Source organism: Crocuta crocuta, unplaced genomic scaffold, assembly GCF_008692635.1.
Source record: "Crocuta crocuta isolate KB4526 unplaced genomic scaffold, BGI_CrCroc_1.0 scaffold645, whole genome shotgun sequence".
In the NCBI taxonomy this organism is placed as follows: Eukaryota; Metazoa; Chordata; class Mammalia; order Carnivora; family Hyaenidae; genus Crocuta; species Crocuta crocuta.
In genome coordinates, this window is record NW_027530190.1 from 1,225,253 (window position 1) to 1,253,150 (window position 27,898).

Here is a 27,898-nt window from a genome sequence, read left to right on the forward strand (position 1 = left end):
AAATATTTTAACATTTATTCATTTTTGAGAGACAGAGAGAGAGAGAGAGAGAGAGAGAGGTGAGTGGGGGAGGGGAAGACACACACACACACACACACACACACACACACACACACACAGAATCCGAGACAGGCTTCAGGCTCCAAGCTGTGAACACTGAGCCCAGCACAGAGTCCGATGTGTGGCTTGAAGTCACAAACCGTTAGATCATGACCTGAGTCAAAGTCAGATGCTTAACCAGCTGAGCCACACAGAGTGAGTACTAACATCTTAACAATTTTAATTGTTTCGGTGATCCCATGAACATGGGATCTTTCTATTTTTTAAGGTCTTCTTTAACTTCTTTTTGCAGTGTTTTATAGTTTTAAGTGTACATATCTTGAACTTCTTTGGTTAAATTTATTCCTAAGTCTTTTAATTTTTGGATGTTATTGTATCTTAATTTCATTTTGGGCTATTCATTGTTACTATTTAGAAACACAACTGACTTTTGTACATTCATCTTGTCTTCTGTAACTTTTATGCTTGTTTCTTAGCTCTAATACATTTTTTTGGTACTTTAGCATTTTCTATGTGTAAGACCATGTTATATATAAATAGAGATAGTTTTTTTTATTCCTTTCTAATCTGGATGCCTTTTATTATTGTTTTGTTTGTTTGTTTTGTTTTTACCTAATTGCCCTGTCTAGAACCTCCAGTTTGTTCACATAGAAGTAGTAAGAGTAGGTATCATTGTCATGTTCCTGATTGTAGGAGAAAATATTTCAATCTTTTATTATTAAATGTGATATTAGCAATTGGTTATTCATAGATGCCCTTCAGCAGTTGAGGAAGTTCTCCTTTAATCCTACTTTGTTGTTTTATCATGAAAATGTGTTGGTTTTTGTCAAGTGCTTCTTTCTGCATCTGGTGAGATGGTCACGTGGTTATTTTTTAATTCTGTGTTATTGATATGATGTATCACATTAATTTTGGGGTGTCAAACCAACCTTATGTTCCTGGAATAAACCGCACTTCGTGATGATGGATAATACTTTATATATATTGTTGGATTCATTTTGCATATTTAATTTTTGCATCTATAGTTATAAAGGAGATTGACTTGCAGTTTTCTTTTCTTGTGATATCCTCTACTTCTACTATTTTGCTAGGGCCAGAACTTACTCCTTATCCAGAGTAGAAAAGGAGATAAGAGTTACATACAAGGATTTGGGGAACTGAGTAGTACTATTCACTTGAGATGTTACAAGATTTGATTCACCTGTCTCTCTCCCCCCACCCCCATCCCCAGCCAGTGGCCGGCCTGCATCAAGCAAGGGAGAGGGTCCCCTGCCCCAGGGATGCTTCTTACTCTCCTAGGAAAGTCTGCACAAGTGGACTGTTAGTGTGTATGGAGCATCAGTAAGTTTGGTATTCTAAATCATGAAGCGACTGCCTCAAAACATCATGACCTCGAACAAACCCTTGTGAAGACTGGAGCTACAGAAGTCACACAGGTCGTGTTTGCCAGACTGCCTTCTCCAATTGAAGTCTAATGCCCAATACCTTCAAATACCCATCCTTCTTATTAGTCTCGTCTACATGTATCTTCTCTGTTTTTCTACCAACTGTTTGCAGAGGTGGCCTGGTAAGGAGTGAGAGAGGCTATTTTCCCAGAGCAGCTGTGGCTTGAGGACCCTGAGCTGCACTTCTCTTCTGTATACTCAGTATGAAGTCCTTGGGAGCCACATTTCATGGCAAACAATAGGTCAGCCACAGTATGGACTGAGAAGGCTCATGGGCTAACCCAGGACAACCATCGGTAATGCAACCAAGGCACACCTCTGAGGACCACACTCTTGCCTAACCCACGAGAACCCTTATTTCATAGATCCTAGAGAAGACTCCTTGCCTGCGTAGGTCTGGCAGCACTTTCCCACCTGTGGGAGGGGGCAGCCTCCACCCGAGTTCATGCACTGTCTCCTCCCAGATGGGGTCTGATTGTTCTGGGAAAGCACCACCACCAGGGCTCCTGCTGGAGCAAGTCCTACTCAGGAGAACTCAACTGATTTCTTGGCCACTGGAGATTTCTGGGCTGCATAAATCAGATGACAGCTTTGGCCACCTTGAAGGAAGGTGGGATATATCCTTTAGAGCTAGTGAAGCATCTCTTTCAAACAGAGAAAAGGATTTCCTTTTTTTAAAAAAATTTTTAATGTTTTATTTATTTCTGAGAGAGAGAGAGACAGCGTGAGCAGGGGAGGGTCAGAGAGAGAGGGAGATACAGAATCTGAAACAGGCTCCAAGCTCTGAACTGGCTGTCAGCACAGAGCCCAATGCAGGGCTTGAACCCATGAGCTGTGAGATCATGACCTGAGCCGAAGTCGGACACTCAATCGACTGAGCCACCCAGGCGCCCCTCCATTTTTGGCCAGTCTTCATGAAACATTTTTTCTTTCATGTCCTCTCACAGGAGCACATTTTCCAGGATTGCTTCCATTTCACTCAAATTTCCCTAGTGTCTGCATGACTCTGGGATTCCTTCCACATGGGCTGCATGGACTCTAAGCCATCTCAGAGCAAACAAGTCTTCCCACATGCTCTTGGTCACTCTTAATGAGCCCTGGGCAAGGATGGAAGCCACTAGAGTTTTTCACCCACTTACTGCTGGCACTATATCCCAAGCATGTCCTAAGACTTCTGCAGCACTTGCTTGGGCAGCACAGACACTAAAATTGGAACGATACTGAGATTACAATGGCCCCTGAGCAAAGATGACGTGCAAACTCATGAAGCATTCTGCATTTTGTGCAGTACCCCAGTGAACTGCCACCCTTTGTGGATTAGCACAAAAATGGGAGTTTTGGAAAGGTTGCTTAGGAGATCTGCTCCAAAGTGAATTAAGCATTTCCACTAGCAGATGCAGACCCAGCACATCTGCCAGCTTCTCCTGGCCTTCACTGAATCTTCTGTCTTTGGAGGTGAGAGCTCACCTCAAGGGCCCCGCTGCCATCTCCATGGCCACTCATCATGTTACTATTATTAAGTTAACTAGGTAATCCTGATAGCTGCATCTGAAAGCTTGTTCTAATTGGTAAATAAATAAATAAATAAAAGACCTCTGCAGACTGTTCTTAATTTAAGGCAAGGACCTCAGAGAGGTCAAAGATCATAAGTGCCGCTAGAATTGCTGAGGCTAGCGGGCAGTAATAGAAACAATGGAGACACAGTGCCTGTCTTCTGACGTCAAGCAGACAAACAGCGTGTCTCCTGTATGGAGCGTTTAATCAGTCATACTCAGGGACTTCACCTATAGGTTTTCAACTACAGGCAGCGACAAGCCCTCTTCCTTTTACTGAACTGTGGTGTAAATGGAGACTCCCTGATTTAGAATTCTATCTTGAAACACTCTCCTTGTTCTTGCCTAGCTACCCTGAGCAACTCAAACAAGGAAGCATTCTCACAACACGGGCTGAGGTAAGCCAAGCTCATTAATTACTAATTAGAACTTAAGGGAAACCTGGAGTGAAACTGAAACAGGCAATTAACTTCCAGCCTCTTGTCATTCACCTGGAACACCCTCAGGAATGAATACCTGTGTGGTTCCTCAGTGCGAATCAAAAGTGCCTTTGGTTCCCAATCAGTGACATGAGGTGTGACGTGTGGGCACTCACGTGGCATCTGGTGCACCCCTGCAGGAGCAGAGGGGGGATTCTGGCTGGGGAGCCAGCATCCCCTCCCCCTAGCCTGTCCTCTCCTGGAGCTTGCTGTTCCTGAGGTGGCTGCAGAACTACCCACCTCGTAGCTTAAAACCTCCCAGGGGGATGCCCTTCACTTCTGTTCCTCATGAACCCAACTGCCCTCAACTATTTACCACCCACCACGCAAGCAGTGTTTATAAAACCCAGGTGGCATTCTCGCAGCTGCAGCCAGCTGCTCACATTAGAGTCAGGCATCATGTACCCACCTAGCACAAGGCCTGGTGCACAGTGGATGATTACAAATATTTATTGAGTGAATGAGCCATGAAAAACATTTGAGAAGTATGGCCTGGTTTCCTTCTTCTCCCGGTTCAACTTATGGCTGCTTTCTTTCACCCAAAGTCAGGACGTGTTCAGATATTATAAGCCAATCTTCATATTAGCTTAGAAAAACAGGAAGAAATTGGTTGCCAGTCAAAAGAGGGAGATAGTTTCCTTTTATGAGAACAATGTGCTTGTTTGAAATAAATAGGTGATAAGCTGCTTGGAGTAAGGGATAAGATTCCAAGGAGTGTGTCCAAATAGTAAAAGGCCACAGATGGGTCCTCTAATTCAGGGGACCAGCTGCTAACTGTAGGCCATTAGTTTCCTTGAGCTCCTGATGCACTTGGCCATGTGCATCTGGGTGAGGTGGCTGAGGTGCAATGCCACAGAGGAGAGACATTTCAAGTTCAAGGAGATGTCTAGGAGTAACAGTGAGAAGTCAGCAAGGTGCGTGCGTGCGTGTGTGTGTGTGTGTGTGTGTTTTGGATGAGTACAGGAAGTGAAAAGATCCCACAGAAACAACAGGGTAAAGGAGAGGCTCTGGAGAAGAGAAATATCAAGTGATGATGAAGCTGTTTGTTGTGGCATGAGGGAGATACTCTCCTACGTAATCCTGGGGAAAATCTGCATTGCTCAGTAATGCTCTGGCTGTAGTGAGCTTGTGGGAAAGAATCTTAAAGAGGTATTGGGTTCTAAGCCCAATTTGCTCAAGGCAGAAGAGAGTCCACGGGCATGGATGCAGGGCAGAGGAAGTCAACTGACATCCAGGCTATGTCCCCCATCCTATTCCCAATAAAGACTAAATATGTCAAGTGGATGGTTTTAAAATTGTGTTGTTGTTGTTGTTTTTATAATTGTGTGATTTTATTTTTCTTGGTATTTAAAATTTTTTTAATGTTTATTTCTTTTTGAGAGACAGAGAGAGGCTGGAGGAGTAGAGTGAGGGAAACACAGGATCTGAAGAAGGCTCTGCACTGACAGCAGAGCCCGAGGTGGGGCTTGAACTCATGAACCGTGAGATCATGACCTGAGCCAAAGTTGGGCACTGAAAACTGACTGAGCCACCCAGATGTCCTTAAAATTGTGCTTTGATTCTGGTCTCTTTTCCCACCACTGTAAACTTCCTTAAATTTCTGACCTTCTGGCAACACGGATTCTATAGAAACATAGGAAAGGACAGCGGTCAGCACCCACGGTTGAGGAGTCTACAACCCACTCAAGGAAAAAAGGCCCATCTCAGGCTGACTTCGAACTACCTCAGGAAAATGGTTCATTCTCATCTTCTACTTGTAGTTGGTGAAGCTACTATCTATGTTCCTACCCTCTAGTTCATCAACCATTACAGCACTTGGTCCCTCACCATTGTTAACCACACCTTCCTGCTCCCTGATATCTCTCTTAAGGGTGAGAGAGGTCTGTCTGAACCTCACTGACATTAGCATCTTCGACCTGAGAGAGGTTACTTCCTTGTAACCCATTTAGTTCAAACATACAAAAAAGGGTATATGATAACATCCCCACACCTACTCTTTTGAAATCATGGTAGACTGTTCACATTATTGAGTTTAAAGTTAAAATATTAGGATAATTCTAGCTCCACACTCTAAGTTAAAATAATGAAATACCTCTTTCAACAGTAAATTCTAATACTTGTTTCCAAGGAAATGGTATCTTGTAGGCATTTGCACATCCTTTATCCCAAAGGTGACAAGAACGTTTTCTAATACAAACACATGTACAAATTTAACATATAATGTTATATTTGGGGGCCATATCTAAGACAGAGCCTCTGGTGCCTTTTATCAGTAAAATTAAGGAATTAGACTATGTCATATGGAAAGTTCTTTCTAGCACTAACAGAGATCTTAACACATTTGGCCTATTTCCTTGCCATGCCCTAAGTTGTACATAATATTTTCTAGTTAGAATAGAGACTTGTGCATGCTTGATTCTTTTGCATATTGAAGGCAAATAAGTTATTGAAAGGAGAAAAAGGAGTATTTACAAGCACCTATGAAATACCAGATCTATTTCCCATATTCCAGTGCCTGATGTTATTACTGCAAAGTAGGTATTATTACCATCATTGCAGCTTTGTCAATAATCAGGATTTTATTTCGTACTAATTTATAACTAACCAAATTCAGTGACAGGATATTATTTTGGTTATGAAACCTATATAACTTCATGCTTTTCCTAATGTACAATAACTCTCAAATTAAACCTGCATACTTAAGGCTTAAATTTACAAAGAGTATTTCTCTAATTTCCTGACAAGTTATATAACCTTATTCAATTAAAAAACTCATTTCCATCTGTAACTGATGCTGTTAACATTCGTATACCCCAGAAAAGGGCAGGCAGTTTTAACAATGGCAGTTGGTATTTACCACATCATTGTGATATTTACAGGCACTGTGCTAGGTAATTCATAGATATTTTATTTCATTTATTTATTTTAAGTTTATTTATTTTGAGAGAAAGTGCAAGCAGGGGAGGGGCAGTGGCAGGGGGGTGGGGGTGGGGAGGAGAGAGAATCTGTCAGCACAGAGCCTCATATGAGGCTTGAACTCCTGAACTGTGAGATCATGATCTGAGTCGAAAGCAAGAGTTGGACGCTTAACCCACTGAGCCACCCAGGCAACACCATAGATATTTTATTTAATGCTAACAAACCTTGCAAGATAGGTAGTATCCCTGTTTTATTAATGGAGACAACTGAAGCTAATAGGAATTAAGTAACAAGTAGAAAATGACTGTACCAGGATTCAGTTCCAGTCCTGATTAATGCCAGTCTATGTTCCACAGCATTTCAAATATTTTAATTTTTTAGAAATCATCATCTTTTGCTACCATGTAATAATAGTGATATTCCAAGAATTCTGCTCATGTTAACAACCACAAAGGGCTAGAAGCAAAGTAAATGAATATATACTCAGCCATAACCACACAGGGCAGCCAATGTACAAACCTGCATGAAGTACCCAAGGATCACTTGGGCCATATTCACACAGACAAGCAGCATGGGAAAACATGGAACAAAAGGGTTTCCAGTTTCCCACACTTGGCGTCTATACAAATGGCATGTGAATAAGCAACATGCTGACTCCCCTTTATAAATAAGCCTTTCCTAAGCTGATGGGGCTTCTTGTCTGTCCCTGACTTCTTTGAATCTGTTATTGCCTCCTACTGCGACCTGCTCAATAGTTCAACTTTGGCAACATCACCTACTTTAACCACTCTATTTGGTTATGTTATTATGTTACTACATTATGTTTTTCCTTCAAAAAAAAAAATGAGTGGGACAGTAAAAGTTTTTACACATATAAGCAAAAGTCCTGATTATAATTCAGCTCAGCTAACAACAGAAATCACAATCACATAATTGACTGGGTGGCCATCCATAAGAAAAATAGTAAAAATGAAGAACAAGCAGAAAGCACTGGAAACATATCACTAATTATTGACTACAGAAGGTAGGCTGGAATGATTTAAAAGTATGTTTTTGTTCTCTGGTAATAACACTCCTATAGACCATGTATGTCAACTGTTCAACTCACAAGTTTTAGGAAGCACTAGATGCTTGTGTGTGTGTGTGTGTGTGTGTGTGTGTGTGTGTGTGTGTGTGTGTGTGTGTGTTGCAGGGGGCAGCTAGGGCTTTATGGTACAAATTGAAGTAAAGCAAAAAGGAAATATAACCAAACTTTCCTGTGCCATGGATTCTAAAATGATTTTGAAAAATGAAGTTTTTTTAATGTGTATTTATTTTGAGAGAGAGAGAGACAGTGTGAGCAGGTGGGGGGCAGAGAGAGAGGGAGACATAGAATCTGAAGCAGGCTCCAGGCTCGGAGCTGTCAGTACAGAGCCCGATGTGGAGCCCGAATCCATGAACTACAAGATCATGGCCTGAGCCGGTCAGATGCTCAACTGACTGAGCTACCCAGACACTGCTCTTCTCTACATTTATAATGGGTTTTAGTTCAACTGTTTACTGCAGATATCCATGAACAAAAAAGTATAAAAAATGTAACCAGGATGTTTTGATCAAAATCTTGGCAATTCCTAAGAACATTACCCCAGTGTATTATTATTATCTATTGAAGTATAGTTAACACAATGCTACATTAGTTTCTGGCATACAACATAGTGATTCAACAGCTCTATACGTTATGCTATGCTCGTAAGTTTAGCTACCGCCTGTCACCTTACAACATTATTACAATACCATTTACTATGTTCCCTATGCTGTATCTTTCATCTCTGTGACTTACTCATTCCCTAACTGGAAGCCTGTACCTCCCACTCCCCTTCACCCATTTTGCCCATACCCTACCTCTCTCCCCTCCGGCAACCACCAAACAGTTTGTTCTCTGTGTTTATGGGTCTCTTTTTGCTTTGTTTTTTAGGCCCACATATACGAAAAATCACATGGTATTTCTCAGTCTTATTTCACTTAGCATAATAACCTCTAGGTCCATCATGTTGCTGCAGATGACAAGATCAAGATCTCATTCTTTTTTTATGGCTGAATAATGTTCCATTATATCTCTATATTTCTATATACCACATCTTTATCCATTCATCTATCAAAGGGACACTTAATATTCCTTCCATGTCTTGGCTATTGTAAATAATGCTGCAATAAACATAGGGACGCTTATATCTTTTCAAATTAGTGTTTTCATGTTCTTTGGATACATTCACAGTACTGGAAATACTGGATCATATGGTAATTCTATTCTTAGTTTTGTGAGGAGACATCATACTGTTTTCCATAGTGGCGGTACCAGTTTACATTCCCAAAAGTGCATGAGGGTTCCTTTTTCTCCACATCCTTGTCAATACTTGGTATTTTCTGTCTTTTTGATATTAGCCATTCTGACAGGTGTAAGGTGATATCTCCTTGTGGTTTTGACTTGCATTTCTCTGATGATGTGATGTTGATCATCTTTCCATGTATCTGTTGGCTACCTATAGGTCTTCTTTTGAAAAATGTCTATTCAGTTCTTCCCATTTTGATCAGATTATTTGGTTTTCTAGTGTTGAGTTGCAGAAGTTATTCATATATTTTGGATATCAACCTCTTAACATCATTTGCAAATCTTCTCCACTCAGTAGGTTGCCTTTACTTTGTTGATTCGCCAATATATTAATGGATCACCATAGGAGATTTTAAGAAGGTATGACTTCAAGGTTGCTTTGTGTCCCCAGAAACAGGGTTTTGGGTAAGGGGATTAAAAGACACTGTATTTGCTGTAAAATGCCCAACTTTAAGCCCTAACAATTACTGGAAGAGAATATTGGTTATAGTTCCCATATCTGGAAGCCTAAGAAATTCTGAGTTCTCAAGACTACACATGGGGTTAGAACAGAGAAACTCCTTTTGTAGACCTGAGCAGGAACATAACTATGGCAGTGTCCCTTGATAACAGCTGTGCACTCCCACTCCAATTACATGTGAATCAAAGCAAGGGGTGTCCCTTGATAACATTCAGTGTCCTTTCACCTTCAGATAGTAAGAGTTCCTTGGTTTCAATGGCACAAGTAGTTACATGTCTCATACTGATTTACGTGCTGAATTATTACTGTATCAACTGGTACTGAGTGTTATAAGAAGCAATTCAGTCTAAAAAGTAAATACTTGCCCTACAGTTCATGTAACTATTACTGAGCCTCCTGGTCCAGGTGTCCACTCAAAGTTTTAATCTCCACCTCACCCCATCACAGGAGAAATTTGGCAATGTCTTAAGACATTTTTGGTTGTTACACTGGGGGTGGGGGAAGTGTCATTAGCCCATAGTTGCTACTTGCCATTAGAGGCAATCTAGTCAGCATGGAATGCATAGGAGAGTCCCAGATGTCAAATAGTGTGAGTCGGAGAAATGTTGGGTCATAGGCAGTAGAGATACTGGGATACTAGTGGGGTAGAAAGAAATCATGCCAGACAGTGAATATGGTCTTTATCCTGGTAAAGTGTATAATCTGAGAAGATGTACCACTTTATATATGCAAATAGTCCACACAATATTTATATTTAAATACTTTATTTTCATTTCACAAAAAAGAAAAAGCAACAGTGTTTGCAATTACACATGCCTTTCAGTCAGTGCTGGTCATATGCAAAACAAGTTATCAGAAGTATAAAGAAAAATAAGCCTTTATCCCTTTACAAGTGACACAACACAATTTGCATATATATATATTATATTATACATACTGTTTTCAAAAATTTCCACAAAAGACAGGTTATGATACAAATTTAGAATTCCACCCACAAGCTCAGATTCAAAGAAGTGAAGATTCGTATAGGTGTTTAAATACAAAAACGTAATACTTTTACAAGTTTCCAAATAATTACTTTTGAAAGTGTTTGAAAGAAACTCCTACTCTTCATAGCAATGTGGAACACTTGGTTTTAATCAAGACGGCTAGGAGACTAAGTTTTGTCTCAGTGTGAGTTTGCTCATTAATGCAAATGCTCCAATTATGCTGTAATTCTCATTTTAGAGATATATATATATATGCACATACATATATACACAAGTGCATTATTATACTGATGGTTTATACAGTGCAACTTCTGGAGCATTTCACTCAGCTAAGCCCATGACCTTACTTCTTTGAAGTGTTTCAAATTAAGAACTGTTCAGAGATATCGCTAATGACTACCATGACTAATTTCAAAAAGGTGTCCCTTTCTCTCTTATTTATGATCAAAGTTACATGTATCATGAAGAAACTTTTATTTTTTCTACAGCAGCAGGTATAAATAAGCAAAGTACGGGCTAATTTTTGAACACTAGGACCTGAGCGTTTGATACGGTAAATGACATCTCTTTGCAACTGTTCTAGGAGTCCTATCAATTGTCTAAAAAAATACATATATAATAAAGCAAAATAATATGGCAAATCTTCAGCATTATATTCATTATAAACTGCAGAACAAACAAAGATTGCTCAGAAGCTTGAAGGAAAAAAGCAAGGAAGAAAGAAAGGGAGGCAGAGAGGGACTGAAGGATTTTACACATGGATTTTCTTTGATACAGACAAATGTGGAGTCCCTAACATGTACCATGTGATGGCTGAACAGTCAATATGATTCAAGAATGCTGAAAGCGAACACACAAGTCTGGATGTATGAAATGCATGCAAAAACACAGAGCTGATGAGGCAACACTGGCTTACGTGTTTAAGTGTACTTGAGCATAACATCTAATATTGCAGGCACTGAAGAAGAGAAAAAGGACAAGAATGGTCCAGTTAACAGAGAATGGAGGGGGGAGATGCAGCCACACAGACGAGCTCTGGGTAGGAAAGGACCAACTTGCCCCACCGTACGTAGATGGATGATGAAAGACAGAAGGGCTTGCCTCCCCAATTCTTAAGGGAATGATTTTTAGGCCTGTGCTGTTATTCACTAGAACCATGGCAATAACTCAAAAGGTTCATTCCAAAAATCAAAACAATGTCTATTGGCTACACAAGAATATGCTATCTACAGAACTGGCAAGAGACTTTTGTAGATAAATCAGAATGCCAGGCTTCAAGAAGCAGCTAGTTTCAAGGGTCTTCAAACAAGTTCTACGCAGCACTTTTACTGGCTTACGAGTTCCTCAAAGATTAATCAGCAATGAACTTTAAACATACTTTTTACTTAGTATGATCCTCTTGCCTTTCTGGAATTTCCCAAGCACGGGTCCCTTCTCATCCTTTCCTTCAGTTTGAATCAACATAAGAAATGCTGAATCTGATCAGCTTTTACAACTTAACCATATCCAAGTGCCATCTCCCATCTTACTTGTTATCCCCTTGTTGCCATTAGTTACACCACCACAAGGCCTCTCAGGTCAGAGGGCAGGGATCTGGAGGGACTTTATTTGTGTTAGATCCATGCACAGCCCTGCAAGGGACTAAGTATTAATGAAAAATGATGGGGGAAAAAAAAGAAAGAGGCAGATTAGATATGTGCATATATATATATATATATACACACACACACACATATACATATATATATATTTTATACTTTTAAAGGCCTATTTCCTACAGACTAAAACAAAATAACCACAGAACAACTATACTAGGCACTGATAAATGAGGAAACATGTGGGGAAGGAAGAAGTGAACTGTCAGTTTATGAAACTCAATTTCCTTTAGGTCCCTACAAAGATAGCCATGCAAAAAACTAAACACAAAATTAAAGAAAACACATTCATATGTATTAAGAATATTCCCCTGCCCAAAATAGAAATCCCGCCAAAAAAAAAAAAAAAAAAAAAAGCAAAAAAAAAAAAAAAACAAAAANTTCTACTCACTATTGCCAACACAGGCAATAAGGGAAAGGGGAAAAGGGGAGATTTGTCATACACTGATCCTCGATTTTCATTCGGTACCTATACCTATATCCATGCTAAGACTAGGTATAAAATCAATTAATATGAAAACATTTATATACAATTTTTAAAAGTTCGTACCCTATCCTTATCCCTTCCCCACTACCCACCCAAATTATCTCTCCCCCTAAAAAAAAACCACCCCAAATTATAAAATTATTGCCAATGCAGGCAGCGAGGGAAGGGAAGCAGAGGAGATGTATCATACGTATGGACCTCCATGTTTCATTATGTACTTACAAGTCCCAGCAAAGGACTGAGTACTAAGTGAAATAACACACAAAATGTAGCAAACATTTATCTACATTAAAAAAATTTTTACACAAATCCCCGCACACACAAACACACACACACACACAAACACACACACTCAGACTTCCTCAGCCCCCCACCCCTCCAAAAAAAGAAACTAAACATCTATTCTTCTAACACTGCCAGCCAGGCAGTGAGGGAAGGGGAGTAGGGGAGATTGTTCATAGAATCAATCGCAACTTTCATTAAGTGCCTAAATAGTCATGCAAAGGACTAGATTCAAAATGAAGTGAACATCAAAAAGAGACAGAAACGTTTATATACATTAAAAAAAAAAATCACTGTCTTACTGAATAAGCCCATTCCCTGTTAAGAACCTCTAAAACAAAAAAACAAAAACCAAGTCCTAATGTACTCTGATGCAATTGTGCACAGGCTATCAGGGAAGGGAGAAAAGGTTTATCATATCTCCAGATCTGGGCCTCTGCACTACATTTGTCATCTACAAACCCAAACAAAAAAACTGGTTGAAGTAAAAAAGCAAGAAACAAAAACAAGCAAACAAAAAACATGCAGCATTTATATACATTTTAAAAAATGTAAACCCAGAAATCCCCCAACACCCTGACAAAAAAACTGTCTAGACAACTATGCCACTAGTCATTGCCCAGACACGCAATAAGGGAAGGAGACAAGAGAGGAGATTTTTTTTTTTCATAGAATGAACCTTAATTTTCATCATGTACCTAAATATCCATGGAAAGATCTAGGTACAAAATGAAGTAACAGAAAGAAGGAACAAAAACATTCATTACATTTAAAAGAGTACATATCCCCACCCTCTCAGGGGAGGGAGTGGTAGAGTAAAAAATTAATCTAGAACTACTCTAAAACTATTGCCCACAGAGGCAATAAGGAAAGGGGACAAGAGGAGATTTTCATACATCCGGACCTCCACGTCTCATTAGGTACCCACACGTCCAAGTAAGGGACGGGGTACAAAATGGAATAACACAATATAGTAACAAACACTGTATATACAGTTTTCAAAAGTATATATCTTGCCCTTTGTCCCTTCCCACCCACCAAAACTTCAAAAAAACCCAAGCTACTTTAGAACTATCGCCTACATAGACAAAACGGGAAAGGAAGAAGAGGAGATTGCTACCCATCTAGAATTCCATGGTTCATTAAGAACCTACATGTCCAAGTGAAGGACTGGGTACCCAGTGAAATACTGTAATAAGGCAGTAAAAACATGTATATGTATTTTAAAGTATTTACCCTCGAGCCCACAAAAGAATCCCTGAAACTAACTACTCTACTAGCCATTGCCCACGTGGGCAATAAGGGGAGGGGACGAGAGGAGACTGTTATACATCCGGACCTCCATGGCTCACTGGGTACCTTCCAGTCTTGGTACCCAATGAAGTAATACAACTTGGTAGTAAAAACAGGTATATACAGCACATACACATCCCTGTCCCCAACCCCACCCTACCCCCAAACCCCACTTCAACAAGTATTCTACCAGCTATTGCCCACATGGACACTAAGGGGAGGGGAGGAGAGAAGACTGTCATACATCCGGACTTCCATGTCTCATTAGGTACTTTAACGTCCTCTGAGAAGGATGAGAAGGACACAGTATGAAATGAATTAAGTAATACAAAGTAGTAGGAAATTTATTTATATACATTAAGTACATACCCTACTTCCTGCCCCACAAAACCCAAAGTATTAGCTACTGCCCAAGGAGGCGATGAGGAAAAGGGAAAAGAGAAAATCTGTCATACTCTGAACTTCAATTTTCATTAAGTATATATGCATACATGCAAAGGGATATATAAAAATGAAATGTAAAAAAGTAGCATAACATATATATATATACATATATATACACACACCTGAAAGAATGATCTATAAGCCCGAGCCCCCAACACTAGATCAAGGCAAGAGCACCCACAGCTACTCTATTAGTTACTGTCCACGCAGGCAGTTCGGAGAGGGGTGAGTGGGACAAGTGACCTACTTCTGGACCTCCATAGTTCATTAGATAGCTACATTTCCATGAGAAAGATGAAGGAAGTGCAAAATGAAATGACACCCACAAGATAGCAGCAAAAACATTTTGTACACATTTTTAAAAAGAACATACTCTGCCCTCCCCTCAATATCACCATCAACTTCCAAAAAAGAAACACCAAATAAGTACTCTGTATCTGTTGCCCACATAGGCAATTATGGGCAGGGCGGAAGAGATTTTTCATTGGACAGTATTTCACCTTTTATCAGAATAAGTATACAAAATTAAAGAAAATAAAAACATATCAAAACCACATATACACATTTAAAAAAAGTATATACCCCCAAAAAGCCACTCAAAGAAATTAATCAACTATTTTATTAGCTATTGCACATGCAGGCAATAAGGAAAGCAAGAAGAGGAAATTTAACATACTTTTGGACTGCTACTTTTCATTTAGTATTTACTTACCAATGCAGAGAATGAAGCACAAAATAAAAGAATGCAAAAAACCACAAAACTCAAAAAACAAAGCAGTACAAATGGGAGTGTCAGAGGAGGCAGTGAAGAAGCCCTTTATAAAAGAGTTAATTACAATAACAACAAAATGACAAAGGCAAAGGAGAGAAAAAGCTACATCATATCTATGAAATTCGGATCTCGTTTTGCAGACTCAGGCGCTGCAGTTCTTGGTGATGATATGTGTCCTGAGCTGCACAATCTCATGAAACGAATGGGGGTTACATGAATATTCAGAAGTCCAACTGCAGATTATGGGTCCAGGTGCTTTAGTTTGCCTAGACTCTTAAAACACAACTAACTCAGTGAGAGGCTACCAATAACTCAACAAACTCAGCACTTAGTTTTTATTTCTTACTTTGCTATACTCAGAAGGGACTCTGCTCTGTACCCAGTGAGACTGACGCAGCGCAATATCCTCTACATACCCAGAACTCTGCTGACAGCTTTTGTTCAATGAAATGAAAACATGAATATCAAGGAGTATTAACATTTAAGCAGAGTCTGTGCTGGTAAGAAAGTTCACAAACAACAGCAATGCAATTTCACTTAAAGGGATTTATGTGAAACAAGAAAATGGAGGAAGGCATGAGCGTGGGGTGGAGGCTGACACTACCTGTAGTTTAATGAATCCAATCTCTTGCTATTAATGGAACAAACTAGACTCCTTGGATTTCTACTTCCTGATCTCCAAAGCATAAGTTTTTCTTCTACAATTTCAGATTTCCAGTTCTACCTTTCCTAATAACGTGGTATGATGTGCCTCTTCTATTACTTTCACATAGATCGTCTCTCTGCAATGAACGTAATTCTTGAAAACCAGCACTTAGCTGTCAAGGATCTGTGTGCTTACGTAAACAAGCCTGCTGTGACTGCTGTGCTCCCGTCTGTTTGAACTCTCTGAGATTCAGGGGTGAAGATAAGGTTTGGGGTGATACAGCTTCAAAACCTACAGTTATACCTAGTATGTAACATGTTCTACTGGTTACTTAACCTTATATTCTTGACTTAGAGTTAGTTTTTCAAAGTGCCATACAGATGGGTTAGCTTCACATTAAAAATTATGGAATTCTCTGGGCAAACATGAAGGCAGGGCTGTTGCAGCTACATATAACTGAGGTGAGGCCTATAAATAACACTACGACCAGCGGTTCCAGCATCATGGGGATGAACAGCTTTGGAGAACAAAGATAGCAATGGATTACAAGTTACCTCTTTTTTAGCCCATGTTTTGATAAGGATTTACTTAAACATCACCTTCTCCCTATATAATACACACACACACACACACACACACACACATACACTCAGGAAAAATGATATAATTCGGGACAAGATTTGCCATATGTAGAGTTAACATTCATTACAGTAGCCATGTAAAGATGGGCAGGTAAAACTGAAAAGTCTGAACTGCTTTTGAGAAGTAGCAAAATTTAAACTCTGTATCAAAGTGGAATTTAGTAATATAACATATGGTAAAAAACCAGCAACCAAAAAACCCCTCAAAAGTTTGTATTTTTCCCCACTCTAAAAATGTAAAAACACATTAACTTCCAATATCAACTAAACTATCATTCATTTGTTGAAGCAAAAGACAAATAAAAACCTACAATCACCACAGTTTCAACAAGACATCTTTAGAGGATTCTGTGATTCTCAGGACATATTATTTTGTATTCTAGACTAGAGATAAATGTTTAGAAAAGACTAAATTGGGAGAAAACACACTAGGATTAAAGAAAGCTATCTTTTAGCTTGCCAGCATTTTTAATTTTGTTATATAAAAATATTTCATAAAGTAAAATATAATTTTATACACAATCCCACATATTTTCACTTTATATCTGCTAAAATAAAAAAGGTGACCTTTTCCATTGATTCTGTGGTGTGTTTTAAGTGCTTGCAAATAAGTATCTACCCTTTTTATGTACATAGAAGATGTTTTCAAACAAAATACAAAGTACTCAAAAATTATTAGGAAGAAAGCCTTTCCCTTAAGAATCAAAGAAACTCAACAATCTAAGTATTAAGTCTGCATAGCTCAAAAAATTCAAGTACAGGATTTCTCCTTTACAAGGAGTGAAAATGCCATACAGCTTTGGACATCTTCCCTTTTCTTTCTTTCTTTCCTTGGCCATTCCTTTTAGTTAGTTTGGCCATGATAAAGATAAAACAAAATAAAACCACTGATTTTTCAACTAAAAAAAAGTACTGATTTTGTCAGCAGAAAAATTTCAAAGCCCACCATATTAGATCTGAATCAAACTACTACTGTTCCACATTCTCTTTATTCCTTTAAGGTATTATGGTGAACTTCAAATAAAAATGCTCAATTTCTCAAAGGCCCTATCTTAAAATATGCTTCTACTATGCTTCTAATATACCCTATCATATAACATCAAAATCTATACGAGTATGATTCACAGAGAAAGTGTCTATGATCAGGTAATGTCAAAGGTAACTTAAACAAATTATTTTTAGTAATAGTGATAAAGTCAGGATAAAAGACACCAGTATGAACAAAAGGCTTTCCATAAATGTAGACATACTTATTTATAACATAAGGTATATCGATGGTGGGGAGTGGTAAAGGTGTACAGATTTGGAGAATATTGGAGTTCATAAATAAAATACTTATACTTAAAGCTAACTCAGTTTGAAACATTTTCCTAAAAGGTGAAAAAATAAGTATTAAATATTTGGAAAATTTAATCTTTTGTCCTTGTTACTTAGCTTTTCAATACAACAAAAATTTAAAAATTCTGTAGCACCTAGCTGTTCTGCAGAAAAAAAATATAAGTTATAGATCTTATTTAAACTTTTTTTCAGAAAATAAAGAGTTAAAGCCTCAAATCAAAGTAGATCTGCACACCTGAGATCAGTTTTTCTAACAGTTGTATGATTCATCGACTTCATTACCATAGTTTTGAAGCCAAGTTTTGTACCACATTCAAGTAACATCTATCAATAAGAAGCAACAAATGGCCAACAAACCAGCAGCCTGCAAAGATGATGGCTCCCACGGTACAGCTTTCCTTGTTTCACTGTGTCAGTGTTTTCCGGATACCGAGAAACAGAACAGAAGGCCAAAATTTTTCCTCCCCATTTGTATATCTTCAAAGTAGAAAAATTACTCACTGTTTTTGTAGATGTTGGCGCATGTAGGTGACTATAGTTTTGTAATAAATAACTACACACTGCCCAAAGACAATTCGAAAAAGACAGATGGAAAGTACAGACGGGCCCTGAGCTAACTAGAACTCCTAAGAGTGCAAACAACTCGGCAGCGGTTCTGGCTTCACCTTGGCTTTTTGCAAAAGCAGCGGAGCCCAAGTTAACAAGCCCTCTGAATGGGAGACAAGACGAGGTGCAGGTGTGCATGCTACAGCCACCACGTCAGGGTTTTAAGGTTCTTCTCCATCCATTGGATATTCAACTGAATGACTTCTAACGCCTCCTGGACACAATGGAGCCGAAAGGTTGCCTCTGACTGGTTTTCAAAGAAGGCCTGGACCTGGAAGTTGCATGTAGAAATATTTCAAAGGAAGAACAGTAAATCGGAGGTAACTCTGAATATCCGTTTCAAATAAGCTTTAACTTAGTCGTGTCTATGCTGATGTCTTAAAAGAAGTAGAAACAAAAAGTACTTTAATATTCAAAATATTTACAGCAAGTTCCTGATCAAGTATGGTGAAATCTGAAGTAATGTTACAAATGAATTCCCCTTACTCCCACAAGGATGAGTTTTTCCAATTTAAAAAAGAAAAAAAAAAAAAGCCAAGTAATAGTAATGAAGTAGTCTAAAGTTAGAATTCATGTCCACTTTTACCCTTGGAATGAAATTCTTTAAAACAATTTTAGGGGTGCCTGGGTGGCTCAGTCAGTTAAGCCTCTGACTTCAGCTCAGGTCATGATCTCACGGTTCATGGGTTCGAGCCCCGCATCGGGCTCTGTGCTGACAGCTCAGAGCCTGGAGCCTGCTTCAGATTCTGTGTGTGTCTCTCTCTCTGCCCCTCCCCCGCTCAAGTTTTGTCTCTCTCTGTCTCAAAAATAAATAAACGTTAAAAAAAATTAAAAAATAAAACAATTTTATTACCACTTAAAAGAAACTTCACATATGCTGGTTAATTAAAAAAAAATTTTGTTGTGGGGCGCCTGGGTAGCTCAATCAGTTAAGTGCCTGGCTGTTGGTTTCGGCTTAGGTCACGATCTCAAGGTTGGTGAGATCGAGCCCTGCTTTGGGCTAGGTGCCGACAATGTGGAGCCTGCTTGGAATTCTCTCTCTCTCCTCTCTCTGCTCCTCCCCTGCTCGTGCACTCTCTCTCTCTCTCTCAAAATAAACACATAAACTTTATTAAAAAAACAATTATTTGTATCAGGAAGAGAAGGGAATATTGTTGAGAATGGAATCAAAATTCTTCCCGATCAGAATTTTTCCTCATTGCTGACTATTCGCCCTTTGGAAGTAATTCAATGCAGAATCACTAGCATTGATCAAGGCAGACAGAGGAGGGACAGGAAATGGCATGAGAAGGCACCATGTGACTTAAACTGAGCAGCCTAAGAGAAAAGAGTTACCCAGTCTCCCTAACGTTTTATACAACCAACCTCAGACAAATGTGCCTTTGTTGAAAACAGATGCGTTGACCCGGCAACAATACTTTGTATGGTATAGGACCCCAGATGAAACCTGAAGAAACACAAATACAAGAACATTAAAAAAAAAGAGGCAGCTGTTGAGAAGTAAAGTTCCTGAATGCAAAGGAAATACTTTACTATAAAATACACAGGTCAAAGGCAAAGTGGAGTCCTACTCCCAAGGTAATGAAGCTCAGTATATCAGGAGTAATCCTACATATACTATCAGTGGGATAAACAGATGGGCAAAAAAAGGCAGGAGTTAGGGATATCTGGATAAATTATTAATCCAACTAATCTATTATTACTTTAAAAGAAATAAAATGCTCCATGTGCCACTGAGGTGGGTATGAGTTCTTAACTGATTCCCGGGCAATGAACAGGTACTTTTCAAAACACATAACTCAACAGCTATTCTCAGTCTGTGGCCATGTGAAGCTAAGTGGCCTAAGTGTCAAACATGGTTGACCTTAATTAGTACCCAAAAGGAGCACCACCATTAATGGCTCACGATATGGAATTACATTTACCAGGGTGAAAATTTCTGGGTGTGTCAGTTCAACTGTCACTGAAGCATTTTTTTCTCTCACAGCAAATCTTAAATCCTGTGTGTCAACACAACACTGGGAACATTTTCAAGTGCAGAACTGGAGAATACTAAAAATCAGGAGTTATCTGAGGAACTTACTTCTGTACAAGCTTATTCCAGTTCTCTTTGACAAAATCCCATGCCAGCAAATGTCCAGGAAAACGTCGGCCAACTGTTCTAATGATAAATGACAGCTTCTGTGTTCGGATGATATCTCCACTGAGGCTATTTTTCATTAACCTGGAGAGAAAAGCAGATTTAGTTTACAAAATAATTATTTACCATGAAGTGATCACTGAACTTAAAATTAGCATTGGTCTCCTAATGAAGGTTCTGAAGCAGTTCAAAGGAGGTAAGTTTTGGGTCCAAGACTGATCAATAGACTGAAAATTTGTCTTTTTTTTTTTTTTCTTAAATAAAGGGAGAGCTCACCAATGAGATAAGGAATTAAATATATTGTCACATAATAATAAATCATTCTTGATGTAGTAAGCTCACTTACAAAATAAATTCAAGTAGAATTTATTATAACTCTGAAGATTGGCTTTTTTTCTGTTAAAAACCTTATTTGGTATAAGTAGATAGGTATATAACTACTCTTTTTTTTAAGTTTATTTTTTGAGAGAGAGAGAGAGAGAAAGAGAGAGAGTACAAGTGGGGAAGGGGCAGAAAAAGAGTGAGAGAATCCCAGGTAGGCTCCACACTGTCAGTGCAGAGGCTGATGTGGGGACTCGGACTCGTGAACTGTGAGATCATGACTTGAACCAAAATCAAGAGTTGGATGCTTAATCAACTGAGCCACCCAGGCACCTCAAGGAATATTACGACTCTTAGAAAATTGGGCTGTTTGATGTAAAAAGCAAGATACATTTCAGAATATACTCAATATTAATAGCTAACATTTACTGATACTTTATGTACAATTTTATGTTCTAAATACTTGACACAACAAGGCTTGAAATTGGTAATCATTACGTATCTCCATTTTATAGTTTAAGAAACTGAGGTTATATAAAATTGGCATAGTAACACAGCTGATAAATACTAAAGCCTGGTACTTAAATGAATGCAGTTCTCATTTATCATGCTATAATTTCTGCTTATAGTGGGAAAACACATACCCCCAAGAGAATACAGAATGATTATTTTTTAAATTTTTTAAAATTTATTTATTTATTTCTGAAAGAGAGAGAGAGAGAGTGAGCAAGGAGGGGAGGGGCAAAGAGAGAGGAAGGAACAGAATCTGAAGCAGGCTCCAGGCTCTGAGCTATCAGCACAGAACCCGACATGGGGCTCGAACTCACAAACTGTGAGATCATGATCTGAGTCAAAGTTGAATGCTTAACTGACTGAGCAACCGAGGCGCCCCTGAAGAACTATGTTTAATAGGAGGAAAAACCCAAATGTCTCTCAAGATGTGTTGGATTAAATAAATTATGATTACAGCCATACTATGGAATACTTTGTAGCCATAAAAACAAATTAAATAAGCTTTATGAACTGACATGACAAATCTCAAAGACTGTCAAAGAGCTAAAAAGAATGTTACAGAGCATTGGGTATAGTATAAACCTATGTTTAAATATATAAATACACAGACCAGGACTGACACTGTTAACAGAGAAGACAGAATAAGAATGTAAGTGAAGGTCAGATGAGAGATATTTTCACATTTTAGTCCATGTTACAGTATCGATCATATTTTTTACTTGTTTGACTGGTTAAAGAACAGGTTTGGTCCTGTCCTCAGACATCTTGAGGGTTAAAATGTGAAAAATATATATAACAGTTAGGTTCATTTGAATGGGTTCCTGTTTAGTTCTCATTGTTTTTGAATAAAATTTATTATCTTCTATTTAAAAATACATACATACATACATACATATTTTATAGTGGTAATTTATTAGTAAAATACTACTATTTTAGAACAAAATAACTAGTTTATAAACAACTTTTCTCTGTTTGCTTGGGTTAGAGGCCGGCTACTACTTTAAAGAAAATGAATATTTCCAGTGTATCCTATGGAAAGTGGAACTGGGCAGGTGCTGAGAGCATCTCTGGAACACTATTAGGATTTCTCTGAGCAAAGTTATACAAGAGAAGCAATGAGACCCAAGTGCGTCTCCTTTCTTTCCCGCTGATTACTTTCAAGATACCTTCCTATTTCTCTCCATGTTCTTATACAAGCACATCCTGACACTGACTATTCTTCTCCCAGGAAGCCCTACTTATTGTCCTTCTTTCCCCCGTGTGAAATAGCCATCTCTAGCTTTTCATCAGCTGAGTATTAAAAAGGAAAGGTCAGACAAATTCACATGAATGTATAACCCACAAGCTTTTACATGTCACCTCTCACTGGTGTCTGCATTTTCAAAATCATAGCTTGGACAAAGCAATGCCTTGACAAAAAAACTAATATAATAATAAAATAAATAAATAAAAAGAAGCACTAAGTGTGGAATCAAAGACAACATGCCAGGCAGATCAAAATGTTTTTAAGTAGAAGGGAATTGTGATTTCTGGCATCTCCCAATCTCTTCCAGGCAAAGCACTTTCTACCCATCTGTACAGGTCCAACTCCTGAGATAAAGCCCAACACATGCGGGCTCCTCCCCACAACTTCCAAGTCAGGTCTGGCCCACAAGTAAAGGTAGAAAAAGGGTGATCTCAGAGAAAATGAGATCCTCAATATAGAAGCACAATGCTTTTATGCTTTTAGTTTCTATATATCATATTCCTTGGGTGATTTCATACCAGTAAAGTTTCCGTACATCCTCAGAGCTGGCAAGAGCTTCAAGTATTTTATTCTTTTCTGCTTCAGAGCCTATAGAGACATACTTGCTTAAGAGGAATGACCAGCCTTTCTCAGTTTTTGCTCCAACCTTGAACACAGTAGTCATGACATCAGTAGGTAGGCTGTAAGAGAGATACATAAATATGAGAAAAATAAGAAAAAAAATCCTGAATACAAAGGCAAGGAATTGACTAGTAGTGCTTTTGGAGTCAGAGCAGATAACAGAAGAGTCTTTAAAACTAATAGTCAAGAAAATATTTAATTCAGGCGGCTGCTACTTTCCTGGCTCTAAGGAACATCAATCCAATTTAATGCAATAATTATTTACTAAGCACCCACAAAGAACCAGGCAGGCAACTGGCTGGACACTGGGGAGGGGAAGAAGAATGAGACCTAGTCTCTGCCCTACAGGAACTCAGGGGCTATTGCAATGTATTACCATACAGTGTGATAAGTTCCACGGTGGAAATACAGCAGCGAGTGTGGGAAGAATGATGAAAAGAGAGAAAGAAACACAGTATTCTGCCTTTATTAAGGCCTCAGAGCTGAAAAGGTTATCCAAATCCCCCACCCCAACTTTCATCTGACGCTTGAATCTATTTCCATAGTACAAAATAAGAACATGGAGAAAACCAGTCATCATCAAAAACATTTCTACTAACTGCTAAGTCCACATGTTATGTTATATTTCTAAATTAAAAGAGACTTGTTTGACAGCTCACACCTATTTGGATGGGTGCTATCAAAAAACAGAAAAAAGTGTCGGTGAGGGTGTTCAGAAATTGGAACCCTTATGCCCTATTTGTGGGAATGTGAACTGAAGTAACCACTATGGGAAATAATATGGCAGTACTTCAAAAAACTAAAAATAGAACTATCATACGATGTAGCAGTATCACTTCTAGGCATATATCTAAAAGGACCGAAAGAGTCTTGAAGAGGTGTTTGTATACCTATGTTCATTGCAGCATTATTTGTAAAACCCAAAAGGCGGAAGCAACTCACATATCTATCAATGGATGAACGAATAAACAAAATGTGGTATATACACACAAAGGACTACTCAGCCATAAAAAGGAAGGAAATTCTAACACATGCTACAACATAGATAAAGCTTGAGGACACTATGCTAAGTGAAACTAGCCAGTCACAAGAAGACAAATACTGTACATTTCACATACATAAGGTATTTAGAAGAGAAAATAGAATGGTGGCTGTCAGGGATTGGGGGTTGGAGAAAATGGAGATATGTTTAGGTAAAGAGTTCTACTTTGCAAGATAAAAGGTTTTGGAGATTCACTGCTCAACAATGTGAATATATTTACACTACTAAACTTAAAATATGTTGATAATAAATTGTATATTTTATGTATTTTACTACAATTTGAAAAAAAATTCTTGTTTGACAATACAAGTGCATACAATTCACCTACATTAACACTTAGTTTCATAACATTTATGCCCCAGGATGAAAAGATTCTGGTTTCAGTATGTGATAAGAGTTAAGAAAGAAAGAGTTAAGAGAGTTAAGAAAGAGTAAGAGAGTTCATTGGAGTAGAAGCACAAGTCACCTTTGAGTTCCATTGGATGCCACCCAATCATCAAACAGCTTTGTGGCAACAGTGCTGCAGTTCTCTAGGTCATGGGTGCAGGCAAATTCTAGTAAGACTGACCGAAGCTCTCGAGTAGATGGGGTGCCTTCATCAGTCCAAGTTTGCTGTTGGATTTGACTTTGAAGTAATTTAAATACCCTGGACTAGAGAGACAAAATGTTAATAATAATTAGGACAACCAGAAAAATCAGAATAGCAGTATCTTTTTTTCCCAACATTTACCCAAGGAGAAAAAAGGAGGGCACAGTTATTCCCCTATAAATATCAACTGACACATGAAGCCCATGTACAACTGGGACAAAACCATTCAATATTAAAGTCTATACATAGGCTGCTATAGCCAAAGTGGGGGGGGACTCTTACTTATATAACAAAAAAAATGAATGACCTCTATGCGGTAGGGAGACTTTCTTCTGTGTGTACGCAGTTAAAAGATTTTTCCTGCCAAAAAGTATCACCTATAGCCACTGCTAGAAGCAAGTTGAAATGTTCTGACCTCGTGACTTTAGAATCCATGAAGCCATAAAGCAATGTGAGAAAAATACACTTCTTTACTGATAGGTAGATGTCTAAATGTTTCTGAATCTAGTATTAAAGGAATACTTAAAATATCAACTAGCTTGATGATCTAGCAAATCAATCTAAACAAAGAGGCAAGAAAATGAGGCCTGCATGGAAGAAGAGTTGTTTATAGTTATTTCCCCACCACCCTCAACTTTTTAATTAAAAAAAAAAAAAACTCAGATCTATAGTAAAGCAACAAGAATAGTGCAGTGAACACCTGTATGTTAGATTCACTGGTATGTAACACTCTTACACCCCAGGAAATAAGTTCGAGCTCTTCAGAGAGCATTATATTCTTCCAAAGTACTGTTGTTAATACCTAAAATGAATGCTACTTGGAGAGTTTTAACAGCTGAGGCCATTTTCTTAGCAGACCTTCCCTAAGTCAGTCTCTTGTGGAGATACGAGAATGAAAAGAAGAATCTGTGCAAGGAGAAAGACTCTACATTTATGATAACACGTCAACTCGTTTTTGTTTGCTTCAAAAGCAATGAAATAGAGAACAGACACCTTGTGGAATGTGTGAGTAACAAAGCCTGTGAGTCATTGAGAGGACATGAAGTGGAAAAATACTTGCCATGCTGACTGATAATCTAAGGAACATAAAAGCAATGCAGGAGATCCTATTGTATACACATGGCTGCATTGGACATGCTGTCTCCCACTGGCCCTTCTCAATGGCATGAGAGCAAACCATCCCAAATGAATAAAGAATACAAGAAAACTAAAAACCACTCCTAACTGTCAAGTAGAAACAGAGGAAGAATCAGAGAGAGAGAAAAAAAGTTACACGCTTGAAATACTATTAAAAAAACTCAGTGGAGAAAAATGTCAATGTTAATGAGAGCTTACTTAAACATCAAGAAACCAGGAAAAAAATGGGACTTTTTTTAATGTTTTATTTATTTCTGAGAGAGACAGAGAGAGAGAGAGAGACAGCGTGAGCAGGGGAGGGTCAGAGAGAAAGAGGGAGATAGATAACAGAATCTGAAGCAGCAACCAGGCTCTGAGCTAGCTGTCAGCACAGAGCCCGACGCGGGGCTCAAACCCACGAACTGTGAGATCATGACCTGAGCCGAAGTCGGATGCTTAACCAACTGAGCCACCCAGGCGCCCCAAAATGGGACTTGAAAGCACGGGAAGCAAGGGAACCCTGACTCTAGAAGATGCTAAGGCCAGTTCCTGAGCAGTTACTCCACTGGAATTATAGGGTACAATTTTACTAGTTATTTTTGGTACCAAGTAGTTAAGAGAAATTCCCCAAATAGTTGACTTTACATATACTTCAAATGATAAAATAATAGAGCAAAGGATTTTATTTTAGAAATAATTCTGTTTAGAAAATTCTTGCTGTTTTATAATTTTTATAATTTTTAATATTAAATCATATTGCAAATGCTTAAACCTAGAATCTGTTTTTCCATGGATCTAAATTATTATTTTTAATTTAAACTCATTAAACAATAGGATCCCATCCTATGATTTCATAAAATGAAAATGGCAAGTAGGGAGAGAACAAACCAGATGGGTCACACAAGCTACAAACACTGGGTATGCAATAAAATGCAAGAACAGTAACACAAAATGATTTTAAAAATAAAACAGACAGGAAAGATGGTGGCACTTATATTATGTATTACATTTGATTTACTGCTTTAATTTTACACTGATTTGCCGAGGGAGTTCTTTCTTGGGTCAAGTGAGCTTCTTAAACGTGAAGTGTCAGCTTTTATTGCAGAAGGTTTATCCCACCAATCCCTCCTATGTAAAAGAATGACAGCCTTGTAAGTGATGAAACAGGAATATGGCTGGGATCAGATGTTAACATCAGATGTGAACAATTTGACACAACTCAAAAGTGCCTCCAGACTTTATCCACCACAACACCACAGCATACATCACAAAATGTGATACAGAGGTGTGTGTTATGTAGGTATGCACAGTCTAAATAACAAAATGACCAATATATTTATACAATGCTCTGGTGACAACATAAAAAATTAATTAGACACCAGTCTTAATCACAAATACTATCTGAGGATTGGATCCAAGGACCTGGAAATGGCTGCCATTCTAATCTCCAACTCCAGTGTCAGATTTCATATTTTGAGAGTGTTGATGGTATCAGAATGTCCTAAGAATGGAATAAGAATTTCAGAGACACTTTCTCCCTCTTGATGATCTAAAGCTAATCTGACCTTTAATTAACAATCAAGTGTAAGAGATCTACAGCAGTAAAAGGGCCCATAGGCTCACACATACACACTAAGCCTGCAATTGCCCTTTAAGCATCAGTCCCTGGACCCCACCCTGAAGTATGTTCTTAATAAACACACGCCTGCTCAGGAAACTGGAAACCATCATCTGGGATGAAGACACAGAGTTACTCAAGTGTGAGAGTAAGAAAATATTCAAAATGTCTAACTCCTTAGACTGAATTTAACATCTGTGTTCACAGCACGGAGATGGCCTGAGGTAAGTATCAAGTGCTTTCTGACACTAGGCT

The 27,898-nt window shown here is 38.5% G+C and overlaps 1 protein-coding gene and 1 pseudogene across 2 annotated transcripts in view; one reads left to right on the forward strand and one right to left on the reverse strand.

Annotated features, from left to right (window-relative positions):
* The first annotated feature begins 2,688 nt into the window (after positions 1-2,688).
* On the forward strand, positions 2,689-2,788 carry LOC144232391 (U6 spliceosomal RNA; annotated as a pseudogene).
* Positions 2,789-10,031: 7,243 nt separating this feature from the next.
* LNPEP (leucyl and cystinyl aminopeptidase) overlaps positions 10,032-27,898 on the reverse strand; it is a 55,751-nt gene continuing 37,884 nt past the window's right edge. Inside the window, exons 13-18 of one of the 2 annotated variants that reach the window (XR_013335377.1) lie at positions 24,787-24,971; positions 23,176-23,337; positions 20,521-20,661; positions 19,803-19,884; positions 18,497-18,708; positions 10,032-11,914 (exon numbers count right to left, since the gene is read on the reverse strand). Coding sequence is in view for 1 of the 2 variants with exons in the window: in XM_077765211.1 (XP_077621337.1) it covers positions 18,577-18,708; positions 19,803-19,884; positions 20,521-20,661; positions 23,176-23,337; positions 24,787-24,971 (702 nt within the window). In the remaining variant the exon portion in view is untranslated. Of the gene's footprint in view, positions 11,915-14,169; positions 18,709-19,802; positions 19,885-20,520; positions 20,662-23,175; positions 23,338-24,786; positions 24,972-27,898 lie in introns of those variants that run through there. The other variant, XM_077765211.1, reaches the window with a different exon arrangement.